We start from the raw sequence: 26,305 nt of genomic DNA, 5'->3' as shown, positions 1-26,305 counted from the left end.
CGCTCGCCGAGCCAAAACTTATTGAATAAAATTGTAATTTGTTTTGTTGGTGATCTATGTTGTTGAGAAATGTGAAATACGAAACTAAGTCTCATACAGTGCGACAGTACAGCCATCTAAATGCGGCGCGTTCGAAGTTTCCCCTCTCTTCCCCTGCTTACACTCAGTGTGGCGAGGCAGTGGGGTAAGTGTGCGGCGAGGCAGTGGGGTAAGTGTGCGGCGAGGCAGTGGGGTAAGTGTGCGGCGAGGCAGTGGGGTAAGTGTGCAGCGAGGCAGAGCGCTATGGCACTCGTGTCAGGTCACTGCCCTGCTCTATGGTATATCAAAGTGGAACTAGTCAGCAGGATACTACCGAGCATGATACTCCATTTTTATAGTGTACTCTTGAACTGACTATGCACAGCAAAGTGGGCTTTCACAAAGCTAAAAGCGTGTACACGTTGAACGCCAAATGAAATCTAAAGCTGGCCGGTGTGGCCATGCGATTCTAGGCGCTTTAGTCCGGAACCGTGCGACTGCTACGGCCGCATGTTCGAATGCTGCCTCAGGCATGGATGTGTGTGATGTCCTTATGTTAGTTAGGTTTAAGTTAGTTCTAAGTCTAGGGGACTGATGACCTCAGATGTTAAGTCCCATAGTGCTTAGAGCCATTTGAACAATTTTTTTTAAATCTAAAGATTACCTATTTCTCAGCTCTGTTTGTTTCTTGAGTAAATTTATTGGTTGATCTTTGAAAGCGCTATACGAGTATGTGTAAATTTCTTCCAAACTGCTCATTACTCTACATTTCTGTACCCTTTGCTGTATCTTAAAAGATACCTCAATGCTGGTGATACTATGATTGTAATTGTGCTGATTTGTTGTACATGCTGCTGTACTCCTATAATGTTTTTCTTGTTCTGTTGTATTACATCTTTGTAGATGCTCGACAGCGGTACATCAGGTGAAATTGCAACAGCGCAATAAAAGATGTTATAGCCAATAGCAGAAAATGGCGCAATTTGAAGTTTTCACAGAAACTGTGGACGCAGAGTACAAGAAGTTAATGCAGAAGAAGTTAACTATCCTTACAAGAATTGCAATTTTAGTGGTCTGTAGTATATGTAGATCTAGAAATAGCAGAGAAATCTTGCAGTAGGTATTGGACCTACACTGCTATTTTCTGTTTTTCAGGAAGCAACAGCGTCAGTGCTACCAACAGCTGCCACTGCAGGGGCCATCTCCCATGGTACCCGTAAGTAATATACAGCACATTTTTTTTTTTTTTGAAGGAACGCACAGAGATTTAAGTAACACCTGCAATTTTTGTCCAGGTATTTAAAGCAAATCCGAGCTGTGTTGATTCGTGCCAAAAATGGTGTCATCATGAAACATATCAGAGTTGGTAGTCCCGTTGCGGTTTCTTCCTTTCGGACACCTAACGGAGGTCGAATCTTTTCTGACTCAGCGACGTTGCCATAGGCGACGCGTTCATAAGATACTTTCTTTAATAGCTCAGATTTTATACGGTTGTGTTGCTTACAGAATCTCTGTATAATTGAACAAACCGTGTAATATTATCCTGCTTCATAGGAAAAACAGACAAGACAAATTCTGTTGAGCCACCTACCTCTTTCCCACGAAACGTACTCACGAAAATCACCACGTCCACCGAAAAATGAAACATTAGCTTTTAATCAGACAAAGGAACAAGCTATTCTTTTTTTAATTCTGTGAAAAACGGTTAACATAATGCTTAGGAGACGGAAATAATTTTTCGTGTGAAATGAAATACACGTTGCGTGTGAAAAAAGTTTTAGTTTGGAACTTGTCAAATTTTAGTACAATTCAGTAATTCGATTTCCTGCTAAAATCTAGTCTTGTAAGTACAGACTGCAGATGTTTGTGTTTTTTTCAGAAAAAAGCTTTTATTACTTGTGCAGCCTCTTTCTCATCACTAAATTGTTCAGTATCGCCCATCGTTTTATTCATTTTGCTGTACCAGACGAAAATACATTCCTTGCTAGAATGGTGGGTTCTTTACTTTGGCCTGGGGGGAGACTGAGTGGATACTACAGCACTTAAAATGTTCTTTACTTTATTGTAACGTAGGTAGGAAGAACACTAAATTTTGTACAGTCCTTCGGCAAACAATTTCTTTTTATATTTACCCAAACATATTTCGTCACATATGTGTCATCCTCTGTAGGTCAAATTTTATTTCTGTAAAGTACAATATCAAATTTATAATAATTTATCTATTTTAGGCCTAAGAATTACTATATGTGCCTTTTGCTTTGTTTTGTTTGGACGCTCATCTTAAAATTACATCGCTAAATGAACTGCATTACTATGCCTCCGTTTTTGTGCCCTTTTTCGTCGTTATTTGACGGCATGTGATCTGCAAACTAGCCATGATGAAAATTATTGTTTTTCACATATACAGGATAATTTCCTTCATGGCTAGTTTTCAGATGACACGCTGTCAGAAAACGACGAAATGGAGGTCAAAAAGCGATGTATAATAATGTATTTCATTTAGCGATGTAATTGTAAGACGGACGTCTAAATAAAACAAAGCAAAATGCATATATAGTAATTCTTAGACCTACAATAGATACATTATTATTAATTTGGTATTTTACTTTACAGAAATAAAATTCGACCTATGAAGATGACACATAGGTGTCGAAACATGTTGGGGTAAATACGAAAAAAAAATTGTGTTTACATAAGGCTGCTTTTCAAAACAACCCAATTTTTAAATCACAAACACGGAAAAACATCAAGAGGAGCTTCAAACCTTAGTAAGATGAATTTGTACAGTCCATTTCCACAGGAATGTCACGAGTATTTACAACTGTCTCTGAACATTAGCGTACCACCCAGTACAGACGAAATATAACTCAGGGCACATTTAAGATTAACTTTCACGTTGAGGTCTGCCTAATACGTCGGTCACACAGCTGGCCTACAAGAAGACGATGCTCTCTCCTCAGCCGATGATCGCTGGCTAGGGCAGAGCGGTCCGGTGCTCTGCCGTAAGTAGAAGAACCGATGCGGCGGCGTGGCGAAAGATCTGTGGACGTGGCTACGCCGGGGTTGCTCATTCGTCGATGCGGCTCGCAGCGTCCACCGTCTGTTTCGGTTGCGTTGCGAGGTACTAACCAACCTCGCTTTGGCACTTCGGACGACGCCACACGTTTCACCATTCGAATTCACATCTCGAAATAGCTGCACATACGTTTCGTCTTGTTCTGCGTTTATATTGTATTGAAGAATGCAGTTGTAGTGAAATGTGATCGTCATCTACACCGATGCAGATCTCGCAAATGTATCTTCGCCTATCACAACCGGATATACACTCCACCATCATCGACTGCAACGAATTCATTCAGAGGTTATCAAAGATGGCAGGGGATAACTTCCGTGGTACTAGAGGGAGCAGTAGAGGGTAAAATCCGTAGGGAAATATGGAGATTGGAATACATCCAGCAAATAACTGACGACGTCAAGTTGCAAGTAGCACTCTGCCAAGGGGACCACGCCCACTCGTGACCACCGGTTTCATATAAATTTACGCTGCATGCAGAAATGGCCAGAAATGAAAGTGACGGAAGTGGGGGCTCCAGATGACGAAGCATTTAGAAAGTAAATCGTCCAGGTGCGATTAGGACTTGCGCGATGAGGGTTCCGTATAGACTTAATTATGTATGGAAACAGGTAAACTATTTCATGAATCGAGAATCTCGAACGTTTTTGCCTGTTGTCGACACTGATACTGACAAAATATCGGTCCCAGGGATTACATGACTCTCGAGGATGTTTAAATTTCAAGTTTTAAATTGGATACCAAAAGACGAAAGAAATATTTTTTCTTGTGATATAATTACAAATTATTACTTTTCGGATTTTTTCTTTACTTCTTCTGTTAAACCTTACTTACTGACAAATTTCATCATTTTGTGGCAACGATAACTGGCCTCTAGCTTTTGATGAGTCAGTTTGCGGGTATCTGCATTGACGTAGGTTCAGAATATTACACCGCCAAGGGACTGTAAGGCCTAATATGTCACTTAAATTTGGATTTGATAGGTCTACCCTTACCAGAGGGAAAGAGTTTTTGACAGACAAGAAGGTGATCCTATAAGGGTTCCGTTTTTACTGATTGAGGTGCGGAACCGTAAAATAACATTTATGGGCGAGGCACAAACCATTTACGTTAGCGTAACCTCTAGGCAGCGATAAAAGTGCAGAACCGGAATCCGAGGGTGATTAGATCGAATTCCTTGGCGGAATTTTTTTCATTCTTATTTTCAATTTTTGCTTTACTTGCACTGCAAAAAAAAAGTCTGAATATATTGTATTTATTAAAATTTTTATAAAAAGCGTGAAAGGGAAAGGCAAATGAAAATTTGGGATTGCAAATAAATTTTCAAGACAGGTTTTCCCTCAAATGCAACCCGCTAGTGGAAAACTGCATTGTCTGTTTTTATCTTCAGGTGAAAAATAAACCAGAAAGCTTCAAGACGTCTCTTATCTCACCCAGAGAATCGCATCCCGAGAAGACTGCCTCACAATACGTTTCATTCGGCATCAGTAGCTATCTTCGTATAAGGCAAAGTGACAAGTTACGCGTGGTTTCCTGTCGAACTATTCGATGGGAGAGAACCTTCTCTATAGAAACACTAAAACAACGAAATAAAATTAAAAATATTGCATTTATAACGTTCGCAAGATGGCGTGAAAATTGCTGCTTCCGCGTGTTTTTACGATGAATATCGCTCCAGCACGTGTAAGTTATCAACGGTAAAATAATGAAAGTATCTAATTTTATAGGAGTACAAGAAGTTATCGTGTACGCCTTACAATCCGTACCTGAAAATATATTTGTAATCCCAAATTTTCCCTTGCCCTTTCTTTTCGTGTGTTTTATGAAAATCTTAATAAATACAGTATACCGAGCGTCATTTCGGTTTATTTACAGTGCAAGTAACATAAAAATTGAAAATATAAAAATTTCAATAATTCTCATTATGGACTTGAACCTGCGACCATTCGATTACCGTTGCGCTAATCACTGCCTAGCGTCTAGAATAACTTAAATGGCTCATGTCTTCCTCCACCTACGCCAAAAATGCAATTTGTAGATTTGCGTACCTGAATCAGTAAAAACAGAATCCTTACACATTGAAGAGCCAAAGAAACTGGTACACCTGACTAATATCGTGTACGGCTTCAGCGAGCACGCAGAAGTGCCGCAACACGACGTGGCATGGAGTCGACTAATGTCTGAAGTAGTGCTGGAGGGAACTGACACCATGAAACCTGTTAGGCTGTCCATAAATTCGCAAGAGTATGAAGGGTTGAGATCTCTTCTGAACAGCAACTTGCAAGGCATCCCACTTACGCTAAATAACGCTCATGTTTGGGGACTCTGGTGTCCAGCAGAAGTGTTTAAATTCAGAAGAATGTTCCTGGACCCAGTCTGTAGGAATTCTGGACGCGCTTTGTCCCAGTGCAATTGTCCAAGTAGTCGAAATGCACAACGGACACGAATGGATGCAAATGATCAGACAGGATGCTTACGTACGTTTCACCTGTCAGAGTCGTATCTAGACGTATCAGGGGTCCCATATTACTCCAACTGCACACGCCCCACACCGTTACAGACCCTCCACCAGCTTTAACAGTCCCCTGCTGACATACAGGGTCCATGGATTCATGAAATTGTCTCCACACCCGTACCCGTCCATCCACTCGATAGGATCAAGAGGCCGTTGTCGGTTTCGACGGGCCCAGACGAGGCGTAAAGCTTTGTGTCGTGCAGTTATAAAGGATATACAAGTGTCCCTTCGGCTCCGAAAGCCCATATCGATGATGTATCGTAGAATGGTTCGAACGCGGACTCTTGATGACGGCCCAGAATTGAAATCTACAGGAATTTGCGGACGGGTTGCACTTCTGTCACGTTGAACGATTCTCTTCAGTCGTCGTCGGACCCGTTCTTGCAAGATCTTTCGCCGGCCGCAGCGATGTGGGAGATTTGAGGTTTCATCAGATACTTGATATTCACGGTACACTCCTGATGTGGCCGTAAGGAAAAATCCGCACTTCATCGCCACCTCGGAGATGCTGCGTCCCATCGCTACTCGCTTAAATCTTGGTAACATGCTATTATAGTAGCGGCAACCGATCTAACAACTGCACCAGACACTTGTTGCCTTATAGAGACGTTGCCGACCACAGCGCCATATTCTGCCTGTTTACATATCTCTGTATTTGAATACGCATGCCTATACCAGTTTCTTTGGCGCTTCACTGTATGATCACTTTATTGTCCGTCTGTCTGTTTGCCTGTCTGTCCGACTGTTAGAAAACAATTTTTCTCCAGAATGGCTAGACTTATCAAGTGTAAATTCCTGACACGTACAAGGGCTATGGCCCTTGACAGTGTAATAAATATAACTTTCCTAGTCAGTGCAATTAAAAAGATACGACCATTTATGTCAGACATTTTGATACTCGGAAAATCACTCTTCAAAACCTGAAGAGTAGTTCCCTTTGAGTTAGAATCATGAAATATGGCAAAAAGCAAGGTTTGATGGTAAAAAATTAACTAAAACTTGCGAAAATTGCTAATTTATAACTATATCCCCCCCCCCCCCCATGAACCATGGACCTTGCCGTTGGTAGGGAGGCTTGCGTGCATCAGCGATACAGATAGCCGTACCGTAGGTGCAACCACAACGGAGGGGTATCTGTTGAGAGGCCAGACAAACGTGTGGTTCCTGAAGAGGGACAGAAGACTTTTCAGTAGATGCAGGGGCAACAGTCTGGATGATTGACTGATCTGGCCTTGTAACACTAACCAAAACGGCCTTGCTGTGCTGGTACTGCGAACGGCTGAAAGCAAGGGGAAACTACGGTCGTAATTTTTCCCGAGGGCATGCAGCTTTACTGTATGGATAAATGATGATGACGTCCTCTTGGGTAAAATATTCCGGAGGTAAAATAGTCCCCCATTCGGATCTCCGGGCGGGGACTACTGAAGAGGACGTCGTTATCAGGAGAAAGAAAACTGCCGTTCTCCGGGTCGGAGCGTGGAATGTCAGATCCCTTAATCGGTCAGGTAGGTTAGAAAATTTAAAAAGGGAAATGGATAGGTTAAAGTTAGATATAGTAGGAATTAGTGAAGTTCGGTGTCAGGAGGAACAAGACTTCTGGTCAGGTGAATACAGGGTTATAAATACAAAATCAAATAGGGGTAATGCAGGAGTAGGTTTAATAATGAATAAAAAAATAGGAGTACGGGTAAGCTACTACAAACAACATAGTGAACGCATTATTGTGGCCAAGATAGACACGAAGCCCACGCCTACTACAGTTGTACAAGTTTATATGCCAACTAGCTCTGCAGATGACGAAGAAATTGATGAAATGTATGATGAGATAAAAGAAATTATTCAGGTAGTGAAGGGAGACGAAAATTTAATAGTCATGGGTGACTGGAATTCGAGAGTAGGAAAAGGGAGAGAAGGAAACATAGTAGATGAATCTGGATTGGGGCTAAGAAATGAAAGAGGAAGCCGCCTGGTAGAGTTTTGCACACAGCATAACTTAATTGGACAAGAAGAGAATAGAAGCTTTCGAAATGTGGTGCTACAGAAGAATGCTGAAGATTAGATGGGTAGATCACATAACTAATGAGGAGGTATCGAATAGAATTGGGGAGAAGAGGAGTTTGTGGCACAACTTGACTAGAAGAAGAGATCGGTTGGTAGGACATGTTCTGAGGCATCAAATTTAGCATTGGAGGACAGCGTGGAGGGTAAAAATCCTAGAGGGAGACCAAGAGATGAATACACTAAGCAGATTCAGAAGGATGTAGGTTGCAGTAAGTACTGGGAGATGATGAAGCTTGCAGAGGATAGGGTAGCATGGAGAGCTGCATCAAAGCAGTCTCAGGACTGAAGACCACAACAACAACATAACTATATCACACAAAAATATTTCTTTTGTAATTTATTATGCGGCTCCAAACCAGAACTTAAAACGTTCTCGTATGTTTGGAATTTCCGGGACAGATATTTTGTCAGTATTAACGTTAATTAGAGGCAAAATTCAATTAGCTTCTCGATTCCTTACTGTTGATATACAGGCCATCTGGAGCTACCGCATCTGTCATTTTTATTTCTGGCCAAGCCCTGCATGTACCATAAATTTAAACGAAATCGATGATGACGAGTAGGCGCGAAGAGGGATTCGAGGCCGTGTCATCAAACCAGACAAAAGACAGACAGCAAAACAAAAAGGACGAAAGGATGACATTGATCTCCAACACTCAATCATTTCTTGAAACCTTAATTACATAACCACATGTTTTTTTCTAAAAAAATTGTTTTCGTGAAAATGGTATAAAGTCATGTTTTCCAACAGCAGATCACACACTGTTAGCACTGCATTTTTGACTAGGCACTATACTGATGTCACACCAGATTGACACAAATGAAATATTATTAAATGTGGTTCAGGAACATTATAGTATTCCTGTGTTTCCCTAACCAAGTCCAAAAGGGCATGTTCGAATCATTCACGTGTCCTTTAGTAGTTGAGTGATATCGATCACCGCATTAGTCTCAAAACGTTTCAATTACCATCCCCCTGTCTAGCCTACGATGGCACGGACATTTCTGTGGACGAGCAAATAGTAGACGTTTAGCGTTCCACTATTTGCGGTTTTGTCATTCCATTAGAGGGACAGCGGCTAGATAAATTTACACGGCCGAATCGTTTCATTTCATTCGTGACCGAGTACCGCGCGTGGGCGTCCGTTTGCCGGAGCGTGCATTTGCCCCGCGGACGCCTGTGTACGTGGGACAGGCTACACCTTGGTTCGGAGGGCCTCTCTACAAGGCCACGCGTGATCCCCCGCAGTGTCCGGGGCTAATGCATGCCCTCCGCGGAGCGCACGCACTAATCCGGAGGCCGTGTTGCGGAATATTCATGCCGAAACCATTACATCCGCAGGACAAACGGCTGAGGAGATGCACAACTCGTACAAGGTCGTGCGGGTTGCCTACGCATATGGTAATACGAACTTCGGCAAGCCACACGGTTGAGATATTACCAAAAGTGTGCGACAAGGGATTGATCGAATGTGTAAACAGGTGATTCATGCGATTATGGCCGCACGACGGGAACTAAGAGATTTCGAGCGCGGAATTGTAGCTGGACGTAGGCGAATGGAACATTCCATTTCGGAAATCGTTAGCGAATTCAATATTCCGAGATCTACAGTGTCAAGAGTGTGCCGAGAATGTCAAATTTCAGACAGTACCCCTGAGACGTGGGAAAAATTGCTGTTTTGAAGAGCGCGCCGCAGCGCGTAGTGTGAAGCAGTCGCCTTCCGTTTCTGGCGGTGCCGCGGCTGTGGCAATCGCAGCTTTGGTGTCCCCCTCTGGTGGGAAAGTTGCCTGTTCAAGTGCATTTAAGGGGCGCTATGAGCTCGGCAGTCGGAGTCCCTCATTCTGGGGAATCTGGTCAGTTGGTCAGCCGGGTCAGTGTGGGGCAGTCAGTGTCTGTCAGTCTGTCTTCCGGAGTGCTAGTATGTGTTAGGCCGTCAGTCTGCTCGAGTTTGCTCAGGCAATGGCCCTTGGCGGTTGGATCGATCGGTTCGTCAGTCGCGCACTGGACACAAGGTGACTTGTCCGTCTTGAGCGTCGGCGCATGTGAGGTCGCCACGTGAGTCCAGTGGGCCACGCCGTATAGCGAGGCATAGTGGCTTCGCGGCCGACACGAGAGCAACAGGATTCAACCCACGACATCGGTCTGGCCGGGGCGAGCTGCGACGCCGTGAGACGGGAGATCGGCGTCCGCTGAAGCGGCTGGCAGTGGACGGTTCGGGAGAGCGTTTTGGGGGTGCTGCGCGAGGTCTTCGCCACACATCGCAGTTTATTAAAAGTAAAGTGATTGGTGATATGTTGTTTCATTTACTTGTTAAATTCTAATTGTTTTCTTGGTCAGTCTCTCGTCCCCAGCTAGCTCGTTTGTCTCTCGTCCGCATTTGTTATGCAGTTAGTGTTTGTCTGTCTGTCTGTCTGTCGGTCTGCCGTAGTTGATAGCTTCCTCTGTCACGTTTGTCGGATTCGGTGTTAACGAATTTATAGAATTAAGGTGTAAAGGCCGAATTGCTGAAACATGGTTTTTATCTTGCCTATCATCTTGCGCGGCGGTATATGCGTAATGTACAGCATGTTGTACGTTTCATGTAAGTCTGAATTTTATGGGTTTTATTTCAATAGTCATTTTTTATAAAGTTGCCACCCTTCCACCGTAAGAGTCCTTCTAAAAATAAATTGCAGTTTCGGTGGCAAATAATTTCTTAGTGTGGGTGTTTGTACCATTTTCATCCCTCTTACCGGGTGCGTAGTTAATGTGTTTGTGTGAGTTGTTAAAATTTTTAGTTTAAAGTAATCTGGTGTGTTGTAGATTTGCACCAATGTAGTCTTTACAGTGTAAGTAGGCTGTTTTATGTTTTCTTATTAGCAACGTTACGTAGCGCTCTGTATGAAAATCACTGGCTGTGCTGTGTGCAGTCTGTGGCCAGTTTGCATTGTTGTCAGCCATTGTAGTGTTGGGCAGCTGAGTGTGAACAGCGCGTAGCGTTGCGCAGTTGGAGGTGAACCGCCAGCAGTTTCAGAACTCCGCCATCTCTCTCCCCACATCCACGACTGCTGGCGGCTCACCTCCAACTGCGCAACGCTACGCGCTGTTCACATCCAGCTGCCCAACACTACAATGGCTGACAACAATGCAAACTGGCCACAGACTGCACACAGCACAGCCAGTGATTTTCATACAGAGCGCTACGTGGCGTTACCAATAAGAAAACATAAACAGCCTACTTACAACAGGTCGTTGTGAGCGGTCGTGACTACGGCCGAGTTGAAAAGGAGCGGCAAGCTTCTCAGCCCGAAGGCTCATACTGTCAGTATTGTTCTTTCTGCCTCTAAATAAAATTGTAACGTGATATTTCGAGGGTACTTTTCTGCTTACAAATTTTAAATATGTTTTGAAAAGGCTCTTATGAATAAAATTCCCATTTGTTAAAGGTAATTTGATTTTCATCAGTTACTCCCTGGCAACTACATCCACGCTCACCTAGTGTGATTAAATGTGTTAATGTTCATGATGAATCGCTAGTAAATAAAGTAAATTACTGAAGAAAAGATTTTGAATGTAAATTCACAGTTCAACCTCTCACTGCATTGGCCGATGGCCCTCACTCAACGCTCGAGACCAGCGACGTTGGTGTGCAGTCGTCAGTACTAACAGACAAGCAACACTGCTTGACGTGACGGCACAAATCAATTAGGAACGTCCAACGAACTTATATCTTAGGACAATGTGTTGAAATTTTGCGTTAAAGGGCTATGGCAGCAGACGACCTACGTGAGTGCGTTTGGCTCAAATGGCTCTGAGCACTATGGGACTTAACATCTGTGGTCATCAGTCCCCTAGATCTTAGAACTACTTAAACGTAACTAACCTAAGGACATCACACACATCCATGCCCGAGGCAGGATTCGAAACTGCGACCGTAGCAGTTGAGCGCCTTTGCCAACACCCTCCCCTGGTCTCGTGCTCATATCGGTAGACCCCCAGACGATTGGGAAACTATGGCCCTGTCACATACATCCCGATTTCAGTTGGTTGGACCTGATGCTAGGGTTCGATTGTGGCGGAGAATCCACAAAGCCATGGACCCAAGTTGTCAACAAAGGCCTGGGCAAGCTGGTGGCGGCTCCATAATGGTGTGATCTGTGTTCACGTGGAATGGACTGTGCGGGTCCTCTGGTCTAACAGGAACGGTCATAAACTTTAAATGGTTATGTTCGGCTTCTTGGAGACCATCTGCAGCCATTCATGGACTTCATGTTCCCAAACAACGATGGAACTGCCACCGGGCCACAGCTGTTCGCGACTGACAAATCGAGCGAATAATTTGACCACCGAGTTCGCCCGCCATGATGAATCCTGTCATACACTTACGGGACAATTGAGATAGCAGTTCGTGCATCGGTTGCTACGCCGGCAAGATTTTCCAATTACGGACGCAGTATGGCTCAATATCTCTGTAGGGATTTTCCAACGACTTATTGACTCGATGAACCGTCGATATGGTGGACTACGCCGGACAGTGTGAGATCTGACACGATATTACAAGGTATTGTGACCTTTAATCACCTCAGTCTACTTTTGTCCTATTAGTGGTGAGAAATCCGATGTTATTTGAACATCTGTTGTTACTAGCGCTACACAGGTAATCCTCAAGGGAATTTTGAACACTTTTCTGGAAAGTTTAACCAAAAAGTTATAATGCTGATTAAAATAAGAACGAATAACGAATAACATAGTATTCCTTTTGGAACGTTTTCACTTAACACCTGCTTTGTTTAACCTTTAAATCTAAAGGAAGTGGAAGGGCTGACCCAATAAAGTGGACATTTCAATTCCAATGTGTTTATTAACTACCAAAAATAATCTCACATAAAAATTGACACACGACACTCAGACAAGATTATTTACGAAGCACTCATTACATAAAATTATAATAAAGTTAATAAATCGTTAGCCAACGATCTCTCATAAACATTGGAAACGCCACTAAGGCTGAATTTGACCATAACTTTAAGAAAACAACTGTAGTTAAGACACGTTATTTAAGACCCTTTCAATTCCACTACTTTAACATTACATGTAAAATAACAGTGGACACACAGCCTCAATTTTCACACGAATACTTAGAACATATTTATTAAAACGTAACTTGGGCAATCTTACAAATTACTAGATTAGAGAACCTTGAAGAGCGAACCACGAAATTATTCAAATGCCCACTGGCTTGTAAGATGCGCTTTTAAGGGCGTATAAAGTTACAAGTTTGTACAATCAAAAATGTGTAACAGAAGTAAGGCCCAAGGTAGCAATGCGGAAGCTTAACCACGAACGGTGGAGCCGACTGAGGGAAGTAATGCTTAACTTGGAACCAAGACGTGGCTCCGTTTGCAGTGGAGTGGGTCACCAAATGTGAGCCCAGCAGACGCTACCGAAGAGGAACACACGAGCGCAGGCCAAGTCCAGCGCCCGGAAGCCAAACTTGTCATCTAAAGGGAAGCTCTGCGCTTCGGTTGCCCGCTGCCTCAGCTCACTGAAACACAGACCACACCCGACAACGGGAAGCCAAAAAAACTTTTCTTATCTTTTAACATTCAAGATTGATTAGTAAATTAACACTATAAAATCAAGGCTGAACAATAACTAATGTCACTCGCAAGTCCTCTCTTTAAGTGAAACAGTACCTGATAAAACAAACGCTAGGAGTGGGCAATGAACTGGCTCACGAGAACCGACACTCACTAGGACTTAATGAATCACATATTGGCTACCTTGAGTGGGCCTGCGAAGCTCAACACGGTAACCTTTGTAAATGAAAACTCAGATTGCCCGCAGAGGACATATTGACATGGATTAACCGTAAGCAAATGAAACACTTGCTAATAATAGCTAATGAAGTGACATTCTGCAAATGCATCAGTATTATGCGGAAGCAGAGCACACGCTTAGTAAGAGGCATCAAATGAAATCTAACACACATAAGATCACGCTTTCGGCAACGTCTTACTATACCAAGAGCGATCACAGTCACAGTTAAATAAGCGCTCTTAGTAATTACAGTACTTAACTGTGTGTCTTGACGCTGGGGCGATTTTGCGAAGGTGTCAGGCCATCACTTCGCGAGACCGTTACAGCGTGTCCCTCCAAGGAAGCGGACACATCCACAGCTCACGAGGCTGGCGGAGAACGCACAGCGCCGTCCAACCCCCGCCGCCTCCAATATAACCACGTGACAACCGCCGCTCGCCCTCAGACACGCCGCCTTCGCTTCTGCCCGCCAGCCAATCGCCGACTCGCGCACCGCCGCCTTCCGTTCTCAAAGCGTTGCCCTTTTTCCTCCTTACTCGCGGTCGGCACTCGCTTATATCCCGAGCCGGCCAAAGCCCCAAGACAAAGCTCCGTACTAGGAAACCGATCGTGCTCATGTCGGAGATACTACAGGCGCCAGTCCCACCACGGCTCGCCTTTGTTAACCAATCTTACGGACTTTTGGACCCGATGATGGTCTGACCCTTGACCGAAATCGATCGTTTCTAATAAAATATACTGTTACAGCTGTATCTTGCACAACGCAGTTCTTAACATACGCTAAAGCTGTAGACCATCGCCCGCATCTCGTGGTCGTGCGGTAGCGTTCTCGCTTCCCACGCCCGGGTTCCCGGGTTCGATTCCCGGCGGGGTCAGGGATTTTCTCTGTCTCGTGATGGCTGGGTGTTGTGTGCTGTCCTTAGGTTAGTTAGGTTTAAGTAGTTCTAAGTTCTAGGGGACTGATGACCATAGATGTTAAGTCCCATAGTGCTCAGAGCCATTTGAACCATTTGTAGACCATCACCTCCATAAAAAACATACGCATATTTCAGTAAGTCTTTCAAAATCTATTGTGTCAACCCAATCCTGGACTGAGACTCAGTTCCACATATTCTCAGAATTCCAGTTACAAAGAAATCAAACAGAGATGAGGAGACAATGAAATAAGCTGCCGACGTTGAATACCTGGAATGTTCAGCATCAGGGGACCAGCAGAGCAGTGTACTGTTCCTCAGAGTTCATTAAGAGAACATGTTGCAGACCTTAAAAGCTGGGAATGTACAAAACTTTGTGGCGTCATATTTAAAATCACATTCACTGGTCACCTGGAAGATGAGATAATAAAACATCTTAAGCATGTAGAAAACTGTTTCTGCCCGTGCACATAATTTTTAAAATTAATTTATGATCTGGCGAAACATTTGTAGCTCCCACATCAGTTCCGCAAGAACAAGAAAGCTGCGGGTAATAAAGTTTTTCGGGGTTTCATGAAGCGGCATTGCGTATTTTCCTAACATTGTACCCAGTCTGTCATGCTTGGAGGAGCAGAAAGTGTCAACAGAAAACAATGAACTTTTATTCTGAGGGTCTATAACAATATTAATGTAAATGATTTATTTTTATTTTCTTGTACGGATTTACGATGTTTTGTTTCTCGGAGTGTGTCCGGCGTTGGTAACAGTTACCTGAACCAAATATTTCAAACACTTTTTCAACAATACACATCTACATCTACATCTATACTCTGTAAATCGCCCTTAAGTGCCTGGCAGAGGGGTTCATCGAATCACCTTCACAATAATTCTGTATTTTACCAGTCTCGACCAGCTCACGGAAAAAAACGAACACCTACATCTTCCGGTGCGATCTGTGATTTTCCTAATTTCATTGTGACGATCGTTTCTCCCTACCTACGTCGTCGTCAACAAAACATTTTCACCTTCGGAGGGGAAACTTGGTGATTGAAATATCGTGAGAAGCTCTCACCGCAAGAAAAGACGCATTTCTTTTAATTATGTCCATCCCAAATCCTGTATCATGTCAGGGACACTCTCGCTCCCCTATTTCGCGATAATACAAAACGTGCTGCTCTTCTGTGGAGTTTCTCGTGTACTGCGTTAATCCTACCTGGTAAGGATTCCACACCGTGCAGTACTGCAAAAGAGGACGGACAAGCGTAGTGTAGGCAGTCTCTTTAGTAGTTCTGTTACGTTGTTAAGTGTTCTGCCATTAAAACGCTGCCTTTGGTTTGCCTTTCCCAAAACATTTTTTGTGTGTTCTATCCAATTTATGTTGGCTCGCTATCGTAATTTCTAGGTATTTAGTTGAATTAACGGCCTTTAGAACTGACTGATTTGTAGTGAAACGGAAGTTTAACGGATCACCTTTAGCACTCATGTGGCTGAGCTCACACTTTTCATTATTTAGGGTCAATTTTCGCACCATACAGATATCTTTGTTTTGATCTTCTGCCCACCTTACTGTACGATAAACGACAGCATAATCTACAAACAACCTAAGACGGTTGCTCATATTGTCTCCTAAACCGTTATACACACTACTGGCCAATAAAATAGCTACACCAAAAAGAAATGCAGGTGATAAACGGGTATTCATTGGACAAATATATTATACTAGAACTGACTTCTGATTACATTTTCACGCAATTTGGGTGCATAGATCCTGAGAAATCAGTACCCAGAACAACCACTTCTGCCCGTAATAACAGCCTTGATACGCCTGGGCATTGAGTCAAACAGAACTTGGATGGCGTGTACAGGTACAGCTGCCCGTGCAGCTTCAACACGATACCACAGTTCATCAAGAGTAGCGACTGGCGTATTGTGACGAGCCAGTTGCTCCGCCATCATGGACCAGACGTTTTCAATTGGTGAGAGATATGGAGAATGTGCTGGCCAGGGCAGCAGTCGAACATTTTCTGTATCCAGAAAGGCGCGTACAGGACCTGCAACATGCGGTCGTGCATTATCCTGCTGACATGTACGGTTTCGCAGGGATCGAATGAAGGATAGAGCCACGGGTCGTAACACATCTGAAATGTAACGTCCATTGTACAATGTGCCGTCAATGCGAACGAGAGGTGACAGAGATGTGTAACCAATGGCACCCCAAACCATCACACCAGGTGATACGCCAGTATGGCGATGACGAATACACGCTTCCAATGTGCGTTCACCGCGATGTCGCCAAACACAGATACGACCATCATGATGCTGTAAACAGAACCTGGATTCATCCGAAAAAATGACGTTTTGCCATTCGTGCACCCAGGTACATCGTTGAGTACACCATCGCAGCGTCAAGGGTAACCGCAGCCATGGTCTCCGAGCTGATAGTCCATGCTGCTGCAAACGTCGTCGAACTGTTCGTGCAGAAAATAGTTGTCTGGCAAACGTCCCCATCTGTTGACTCAGGCATCGAGACGAGGCTGCACGATCCGTTACAGCCATGCGTAAAAGATGCCTGTCATCTCGACTGCTAGTGATACGAGGCCGTTGGGAACCAGCACGGCAATCCGTATTACTCTCCTGAACCCACCGATTCCATATTCTGCTAACAGTCATTGAACGCGAGCAGCAATGTCGCGATACGATAAACCGCAATCGGCATAGGTTACAATCTGACCTTTCTCAAAGTGGGAAACGTGATGGTACGCATTTCTCCTACCTACACGAGGCATCACAACAACGTTTCACCAGGCTACGCTGGCCTAGTGGTGTTTGTGTATGAGAAATCGGTTGGGAACTTTCCTCATGTCAGCAGGTTGTAGGTGTCGCCACCGGCGCCAACCTTGTGTGAATGCTCTGAAAGACTAATCATTTGCATATCACAGCGTCTTCTTCCTGTCGGTTAAATTTCGCGTCTGTAGCACGTCATCTTCGTGGTGTAGCAATTTTAAAGGCCAGTAGTGTAGATAAGGAACAGCAGAGGCTCTATAACACTACCTGTCGGAACGCCAGAAATCACTTGCGCTTTACTCGATGACTTTCCGTCAATAATTACGAACTGTGACCTCTCTGACGAGAATTCACTAATGCACTCGCATAACTGACGATATTCCATAAGAAGGCAATTTCACTACAAGTCTCTTATGTTGTGTTTTGTTGTTGTCTTCAGTCCTGGGACTGGTTTGATGCAGCTCTCCATGCTACTCTATCCTGTGCAAGCTTCTTCATCTCCCAGTAACTAGTGCAACCTACATACTTCTGAATCTGCTTAGTGTATTCATCTCTTGGTCTCCCTCTACGATTTTTACCCTCCACGCTGCTCTCCAATGCTAAATTTGTGATCCCTTGATGCCTCAGATCATGACCTACCAACCGGACCCTTCTTCTTGTCAAGTTGCGCAACTCCTCTTCTCCCCAATTGTATTCAATACCTCCACATTAGTTATGTGATCTACCCATCTAACCTTCAGCATTCTTCTGTAGCACCACATTTCGAAAGCTTCTATTCTCTTCTTGACCAAACTATTTACCGTCCATGTATCACTTCCATACATGGCTACACTCCATACAGATACTTTCAGGAACGACTTCCTGACACTTGAATCTATACTCGATATTAACAAATTTCTCTTCGTCAGAAACGCTTTCCTTCCCATTGCCAGTCTACATTTTATATCCTCTGTACTTCGACCATCATCAGTTATTTTGCTCCCCAAATAGCAAAACTCCTTTACTACTTTAAGTGGCTCATTTCCTAATCTAATTCCCTCAGCATCACCCGACTTAATTCGACTACATTCCATTATCCTCGTTTTGCTTTTGTTGGTGTTCATCTTATGTCCTCCTTTCAAGACACCTGAATAACATCGGGGACAGGCTACAACCCTGTCTCACTCCCTTCCCAACCGCTGATTCCCTTTCATGCCCCTCGACTCTTATAACTGCCCTCTGGTTTCTGTACAAATTGTAAATAGACTTTCGCTCCCTGTATTTTACCCCTGCCACCTTCAGAATTTGAAAGAGAGTATTCCAACCTACATTGTCAAAAGCTTTCTCTAAGTCTACACATGCTAGAAACGAAGGTTTGCCTTTCCTTAATCTTTTTTCTAAGATAAGTCGTAGGGTCAGTATTGCCTCACGTGTTCCGACATTTCAACGGAATCCAAACTGATCTTCGCCGAGGTCGGCTTCTACCAGTTTTTCCATTCGTCTGTAAAGAATTCGCGTTAGTATTTTGCAGCTGTGTTTCATTAAACTGATAGTTCGGTAATTTTCACATCTGTCAACACCTGCTTTCTTTGGGACTGGAATTATTATATTCTTCTTGAAGTCTGAGGGTATTTCGCCTGTCTCATACATCTTGCTCACCAGATGGTAGAGTTTTGTCAGGACTGGCTCTCCCAAGGCCGTCAGTAGTTCCAATGGAATGTTGTCTGCTCTCGGGGCCTTGTTTCGACTCAGGTCTTTCAGTGCTCTGTCAAACTCTTCACGCAGTATCTTATCTCCCATTTCAACTTCATCTACATCCTCTTCAATTTCCATAATATTGTCCTCAGGTACATCGCCCTTGTATAGACCCTCTATATACTCCTTCCACCTTTCTGCTTTCCCTTCTTTGCTTGGAACTGATTTTCCATATGAGCTCTTGATATTCATACAAGTGGCTCTCTTTTCTCCAAAGGTCTCTTTAATTTTCCTGTAGGCAGTATCTATCTTACCCCTAGTGAGACAAGCCGCTTCTTCCTTACATTTGTCTTCTAGCCATCCCTGCTTAGACATTTTGCACTTCCTGTCGATCTCATTTTTGAGACGTTTGTATTCCCTTTTGCCTGCTTCAATTACTGCGTTTTTTTCTCCTTTCATCAATTAAATTCAGTATCTCTTCTGTTACTCAAGGATTTCTACTAGCCCTCGTCTTTTTACCTACTTGATCCTCTGCTGCCTTCACTACTTCGTCCTTCAGAGCTACCCATTCTTCTTCTACTGTATTTCTTTCCCCCATTCGTGACAATTGTTTCCTTATGTTCTCCCTGAAACTCTGTACAACCTCTGGTTTTGTCAGTTTATCCAGGTCCCATCTCCTTAAATTCCCACCTTTTTGCAGTTTCTTCAGTTTTAATCTACATGTCATAACCAGTAGATTGTGGTCAGAGTCCACATCTGCCCCTGGAAATGTCTTACAAATTTAAAACCTGGTTCCTAAATCTCTGTCTTACCATTGTATAATCTATCTGATACCTTCTAGGATTCTTCCATGTACACAACCTTCTTTTAAGATTCTTGAACCAAGTGTTAGCTATGTTTCCTTCTCTCCCTTTTCCTAGTCTCAAATTTCAGTCACCCATGACTATTAAATTTTCGTCTCCCTTCACTACCTGAATAATTTCTTTTATCTCATCATACATATCATCAATTTCTTCATCATCTGCAGAGATAGTTGGCATATAAACTTGTACTACTGTAGTAGGCATGGGCTTCGTGTCTATCCTGGCCACAATAATGCGTTCACTATGTTGTTTGTAGTAGCTTACCCGTACTCCTATTTTTTTATTCATTATTAAACCTACTCCTGCATTACCCCTATTTGATTTTGTATTTGTAACCCTGTATTCACCTGACCAAAAGTCTTGTTCCTCCTGCCACCGAACTTCACTAATTCCCACTATATCTAACTTCAACCTATCCATTTCCCTTTTTAAATTTTCTAACCTACCTGCCCGATTAAGGGATCTGACATTCCACGCTCCGATCCGTAGAACGCCATTCTCCTGATAACGACGTCCTCTTGAGTAGTCCCCGCCCGGAGATCCGAATGGGGGACTATTTTACCTCCGGAATATTTTACCCAAGAGGACGCCATCATCATTTAACGATACAGTAAATCTGTATGCCCTCGGGAAAAATTACGGCTGTAGTTTCCCCTTGCTTAAGTTGTACAATGTCAAAAGCCTCCTGGAAGTCTAGAAATACGGAATCAATTTGAAGTCCCTTGTCAGTAATGCTCAACACTTCGTGTTTATAAAGAGCTAGTTGTGTTTCAGAATGACGATGTTTTCTAAATCTGTGTTGACTGTGTGTCAGTAGACCTTTCTCTTAGATTATATATATGTTCCAAAATCCTGCTGTATAGAGGCGTTAATAATATGGGCCTATAATTTAGTGGATTACTCCTACTACCTTCCTTCGATATTGGTGTGACCTGTGCAACTTCCTAATAAGTAATGATATTAGAAAGACGTAATGGCAACGGCCTTGCCGCAGTGGATACACCGGATCCCGTGAGATCACCGAAGTTAAGCGCTGTCAGGCGTGGTCGGCAGTTGGATGGGTGACCATCCAGGCCGCCATGTGCTGTTGCCATTTTTCGGGGTGCACTCAGCCTCGTGATGCCAATTGAGGATCTACTCGACCGAATAGTAGCGGCTCCGCTCAAGAAAACCATCATAACGGCCAGGAGAGCGGTGTGCTGACCCCACGCCCCTCCTATCTGCATCTTCAACTGAGGATGACATGGCGGTCGGATGGTCCCGATGGGCCTCTTGTGGCCTGCAGACGGAGTGCGTAGACGTATTTTTCATTCACGTTTTGTGACTTTTTTTTGTTACTGTCTTATATTTTATCCAAGACACAGTTTTATTGTAAGACCTGAGTTCCTCCCGGCGTATTCAGTGCTCAGATAACTTACGAGAATGCAGCTGGCTGAAGTCTTCGACAACGGACGATATTTCTAAACGAGCACCTCCTGTCGTTTGCAGTTTCGCCTTGAAAATGGTCTGGATGTTTACTATTAAAAACAGTCTTGATCACAATTTATTTAGTACGGTGGCCGGTGTCGACCACTACTGTGGTCATCTTCAGACCCATGAGTAAGAGCCTCCTTCTGATAGAGAATCACTAATCTTACTCATGGGTCTGAAGAGTACCACAAGTGATTCTCTATCAGAAGGAGGTTCTTACTCATGGGTCTGGACACTACAAGTGATTCTCTATCAGAAGTAGGTTCTTACTCATGGGTCTGAAAATGACCACAGTAGTGGACGAAACCGGGCACCGCACTAAATAAATTGTGATCAAGACTGTTTTTAATAGTAAATATTTGTAACATATTTATCACTGTCACTCCCATAATGTATTCAAAAGTCATGGTCAGGATGTGTTCCTGTCTAAAAATCGACAGCTGTCGAAAACTTCACCCGACTGCATTCCCGTAAATCATTTGAACAAGTTTTGAAGTAGTTCTTTCTTATGGTTCTTATAAAAGTTCAGAAAGAACACTGAAGCAACGTTCCCTATGCTACAGGGAAAAAAATCTGCCTTTTTGTGAACAGAAAAATATTATTATCGACTTGAGAAATGTAGTTGAGGATAGAGTAACCGTATACTAACCGCCGTCGTCCCAGTCGGTAAGTTCTACTTTGTGCGCGCGGCGCGTAGAATGTCCGTTAGCTCTGGGCTGCCCAGCTGCGCGGCTTTTCCCTCCCTCACAGACGCTGTCGTTGGTGTTCTGTGTTGACGTCTGAACCTTAGCTTGTGACACATTGCGCTGTCGTGTAGTTCGCAATGGAGACTAAACGTTAACGCGTTGTCCTTAGTGTTTCCGATAAATCTGAAATGCTAGACCAGCTGTAGGTTGCTCTGGCTGTCAAGTGTTGGCTGACGATGGAGTAAACGTCAGTGTCGTCGACGACCAAGACCTCAGCGAAGGCGAGGAACGTCGATAACGACCAAGATTTTATCAAAGAGGAAACTAAAGTTGCAGTCCATTTTTCCATTATAGAACTGAAGATAGCGTTAAATTTTTGTCCAGTACAGAAATTAAGCAGATCTAGAGTTTTATCTCACTGTAGAATGTACACGTAATTAACAGAGTTCATTTAAAAGATTTATGGAAAATATAAACTTATTAGTAAACAATTTCGTTATAGGTGTTAAAGTTTATATCAGTCCAAAAGTTTCATCATTTGGATTTGCAGCTCCTTGTGTTTACCGTTACTGCAGTTAAAATTGTAGGATGTGAGGACCTCCAGTTATGCAAAACACCGTTTTTTCTCAGTAGCCAAACATGTTTCGGCACCACTGCGCCATCATCAGCGGATTTCCGTATTATTTAATCGGTAATGTGAACCTTTTTACCAAATCATTACAAAATTATGTGGACATTTAGTTCAAACAATAGTTCGTTTCTTTTTGTTAATGCCCTTACAGTTGGTGTGGATAATTTTTCAGGATCACTTGTGCATTATTTATTACAGGTAGCTTGTCATCTGAAACCAAACGGTGTTGATGCGAAGTTTTGTGGGAGTTAACCTATCATCTAAACGTAATTTAGTTTGTCGTGATATTTCACATCTATATTTACTTGCGTTTTCGTTTGGCAAGCCCTTTTTAGTGTACACTACACACACACACACACACACACACACACACACACACACACACACACACGAGAAATGGATACACTACACTCTGCAAAGACTCACCATTTACACACAAAAGGAACACCATGTATAAGATAACACAAACAGCTAAGAAACGTACAGAAAACACACAGACATAGATAAAATGTAAACGAAATTCACTCAAATATGGCGCCGAACGCCCTGGTGAACAAATGAACACTGTCTGGGCTGGGACACACAACAACCACAATTCCACTGTGTTTTGGTGAAGTGCAAAGTGCTTTTACGGCCTTATTTGTGAAAATAAGTGCTATATTTACGTGTGCATGATGACACATCACCATGATTCTGAGAGTAATAGGGCTTGCCACACGAAAACGTAAGTAAATATAGGCGCGAAATATCGCCACAAACTAAATTACGTTTAGATGACAGGTTAACTCCCAACAAAATTTCTCATAAACACTGTTTGTTTGCTGATGACAAGCTACCTCTAGTAAATAATACACAAGTGGTCCTGAAAAATCATGTGCACCAAGTGTGAAGGTATTAACAAAAAGAAAGAGACTATTGTTTGAACTAAATATGCACATAATTTTGTAATGGTTTGGTAAAAATGTTCACATTACCGATTAAATAATACGGAAATCCGCTGATGATGGCACAGTGGTGCTGAAACATGTTTGGCTACTGAGAAAAACGGTGTTTTGCATAACTGGAGGTCCTCACATCCTACAATTCCAAAAGTTTCCTTATTAATGCTTTAATACTGTCAAAAGTTCAATTTTCGCCATAAGTTGCTTAAATAGAATGTGTATTTTATACGTTCTTTTCACGTAAAACTAACCCTTTTGCTGCTAAACGTGTGCTCTCTGCATTCGGTACTGAGGGCACTTTGTTATGGCTGTACCGCTCGCCAGATACTGAGAGACAGAATTCCGGCTACTATGAAATACTTATCCATTTTATCAAAACTATTAGGTGAAAATATTTAATTTTTTGTAAAGTCTGATAAATTTAATCGATAAAGCACTGAATTTCACCTCTTCATGCGTCATAGTTACAGTGCTGGTTCAAATTAAGTAAAACATTATAAAAATTTGTGTAAAGTTTACAGAAGTAAACACGCACTGTGTAAACTTTGCGTATGGTTTATTTTAGCTGATACATTGCATGTATGAAATGTAGATAACATATCGAAATTTTATTTAAAATGGAGAATAGAACGATATCTCGTTTCTTTCTCGAGTTATTGATTTTTATAGGCAGCACATGGTCGCGCATGATGCGAATATTTCCATTCCTAAGCATCGTGTAAGATGTGGTCATGATAATTCCCGTATCTCATAAACGATTCCAAATATCGAAACGAGGTTTTTTGCAAATGACACCGCAGAGAGAGGCACATACATCGCATGATCAATACTCGAAACCTTTGTATTCAGTGAAAGACTGGCGGAACAAGACGGGTAAACACGTCAGTAGCGCTTCAGGGAAATCCAGGGGTCGCATTTTAAAGTGTCCTCAGCACCTGCGGAACAGAGTTAACTCGTCTACAGCAGTTAAAGAGTTAATCTGTAGTGTTACTGAATGTCGTAGAGGTGGCACGGACAAAATTGAAGCCGTCTTTCTTCTTCTTCTTCCTCTGTATGGCCCAATTAAGCACCACTACTCTCTGAACCATGAAAGGGCTTCAGAATGAATGACTGCCTCGTAGTTGCCTCATTTTGGTGTTATCGGAGAGACACTTCTTGCTAAATGTTAAATGTGCTCTTGGTTGGTATACCAATTCTAGTTTTGTTAGCCGAATTGATAATGCCATTCTTTCAGAAAGACTGGGTTCCAGCCATTCCCCAACGTATTTAAACCGGTTGGTATTATTGATTTATCCCTTCTGCAGGTGTACTCTGCAAAGAGAATCACTGATGATCGTGATGTACTGCGGTTTTTCAAGTAACATACTTAGCCCTACCTTTGCTGTTTGTTGTCTGAGAACACTGAGCTGATAAAGTGAAGTTTTTATTGAACTAGGCGGAAGTGTCAGCTCGTCATTGGATGCCAGGCTATCAACACTGAGCCAGCTGCACTTGTGCCCAAGACAGCTACCATTAGAGAATGCCTGTCTAGTTAACTCCTCCACCACTCGCTCATTACCTTTCCAGTGACAGTTAGAGGACAGAGGAGACACCACCTCTCTGACTTAGCCTTCTTGAAATCGTTCTTGTGAAATTTATTCATGATCCTGTGTTATTCAAAGTCTGCTGGATAAGATTATTGGTCTTCTGGTCCAATCCTAGTTCCTGCAGGATTTTCATGAGACTGCACACCATCTACTGATTTACCATTGAGACAGAAACAGACATGAAACTTAATTTCCTAAACTTTGAAGTTTGAGGTACATTCCATACAGGCTTAACAGAACTCCACAGGAGAAAGTCTACCACACACAGGAACTAAACGCAATATACAAGGTAACCAGAGAGAATGGGTACAACACACAAATAATAAACAAAATTTAACAACAAATTTTTTAAAAAATGTAGAAGAATATGAATAGATTAGCGACCACTACAACGAGTCAGGAACACCAACCAACGACAAACACAGAGAACTGGAAACATCTTACAAAGAACACAGCATTGCCCATACACAACAAAAGTATCCTCAAGGTCGTGGATATTCTCAAGAAACAAGGAAAACAAATATAAATTTGCACAAATAAACCAGTACAGGAAAATCTAAACACTAAAAACACTTCCGCAGACAAATTTTCCAAAACTGGAAGCTATCGGTTTGTCTACATAGTGGAGAACTAACATATATAAAAAGCAGTTATAGAAGGGGTAAAAAGTCTTGAATAAAAACACAAAACTGTCAAACAAAACACTGTTTGCAACGCTCAGTGAATTGTACAAGGTACTTCCCAACATAAACATAGTAAAAAACAACGCCAATAACCAAAGGCACCTGCTTCTGAATCCCCTTCCCCAACGTTTCATCTCCCTCTCCCTCTCATCTGATATTACACACACACACACACACACACACACACACACACACACACACAAACAAACACGTTCTCCCGCAGCAGATACGCAACAATGATCTGAGCAAAACATTCAAAATTAGCGCCGCACTGAAGCAAAATGCCGAACAAGTGGGCGGGGGCAATAACATAACGTTCTCAATGAGTATCGACCCGAGCCGCAAGTGATTTCTCAAATTCCGCTTTGCGAAAAATATGTATGAAGATAAAAAGATGAAAGTGGAATGTACGAAAAGGTGTGGAATACAGCGCACACAATAGCAGCAGAAAGAGAAGTCCACCAGAAATGCACGATAGAAGCAAAATATAAGTATAGATCTATACACAACCACCAGTTTAGAAAAAGCATTTCAAAAGTAAGCAAGCTCTTCATGACTACTTTGCACATAACATGGTGCCGGCCGCGGTGGTCTAGCGGTTCTAGG

General features: G+C 42.8%; 1 protein-coding gene across 1 annotated transcript in view; it reads left to right on the top strand.

The window, feature by feature from the left end:
• Positions 1-282: 282 nt before the first annotated feature.
• LOC126106265 (uncharacterized) overlaps positions 283-26,305 on the top strand; it is a 1,253,536-nt gene continuing 1,227,513 nt past the window's right edge. The window contains exons 1-2 of the mRNA XM_049912489.1: positions 283-317; positions 1,174-1,234. Coding sequence (XP_049768446.1) covers positions 283-317; positions 1,174-1,234 — 96 coding nt within the window. The remainder of the gene's footprint in view (positions 318-1,173; positions 1,235-26,305) is intronic.

The sequence above is a fragment of the Schistocerca cancellata genome, chromosome 10, assembly GCF_023864275.1.
Source record: "Schistocerca cancellata isolate TAMUIC-IGC-003103 chromosome 10, iqSchCanc2.1, whole genome shotgun sequence".
Taxonomy (NCBI): domain Eukaryota; kingdom Metazoa; phylum Arthropoda; class Insecta; order Orthoptera; family Acrididae; genus Schistocerca; species Schistocerca cancellata.
The sequence above is the reverse complement of the archived record's forward strand: the minus strand, read 5'-3'. Positions and strand labels throughout refer to the sequence as shown.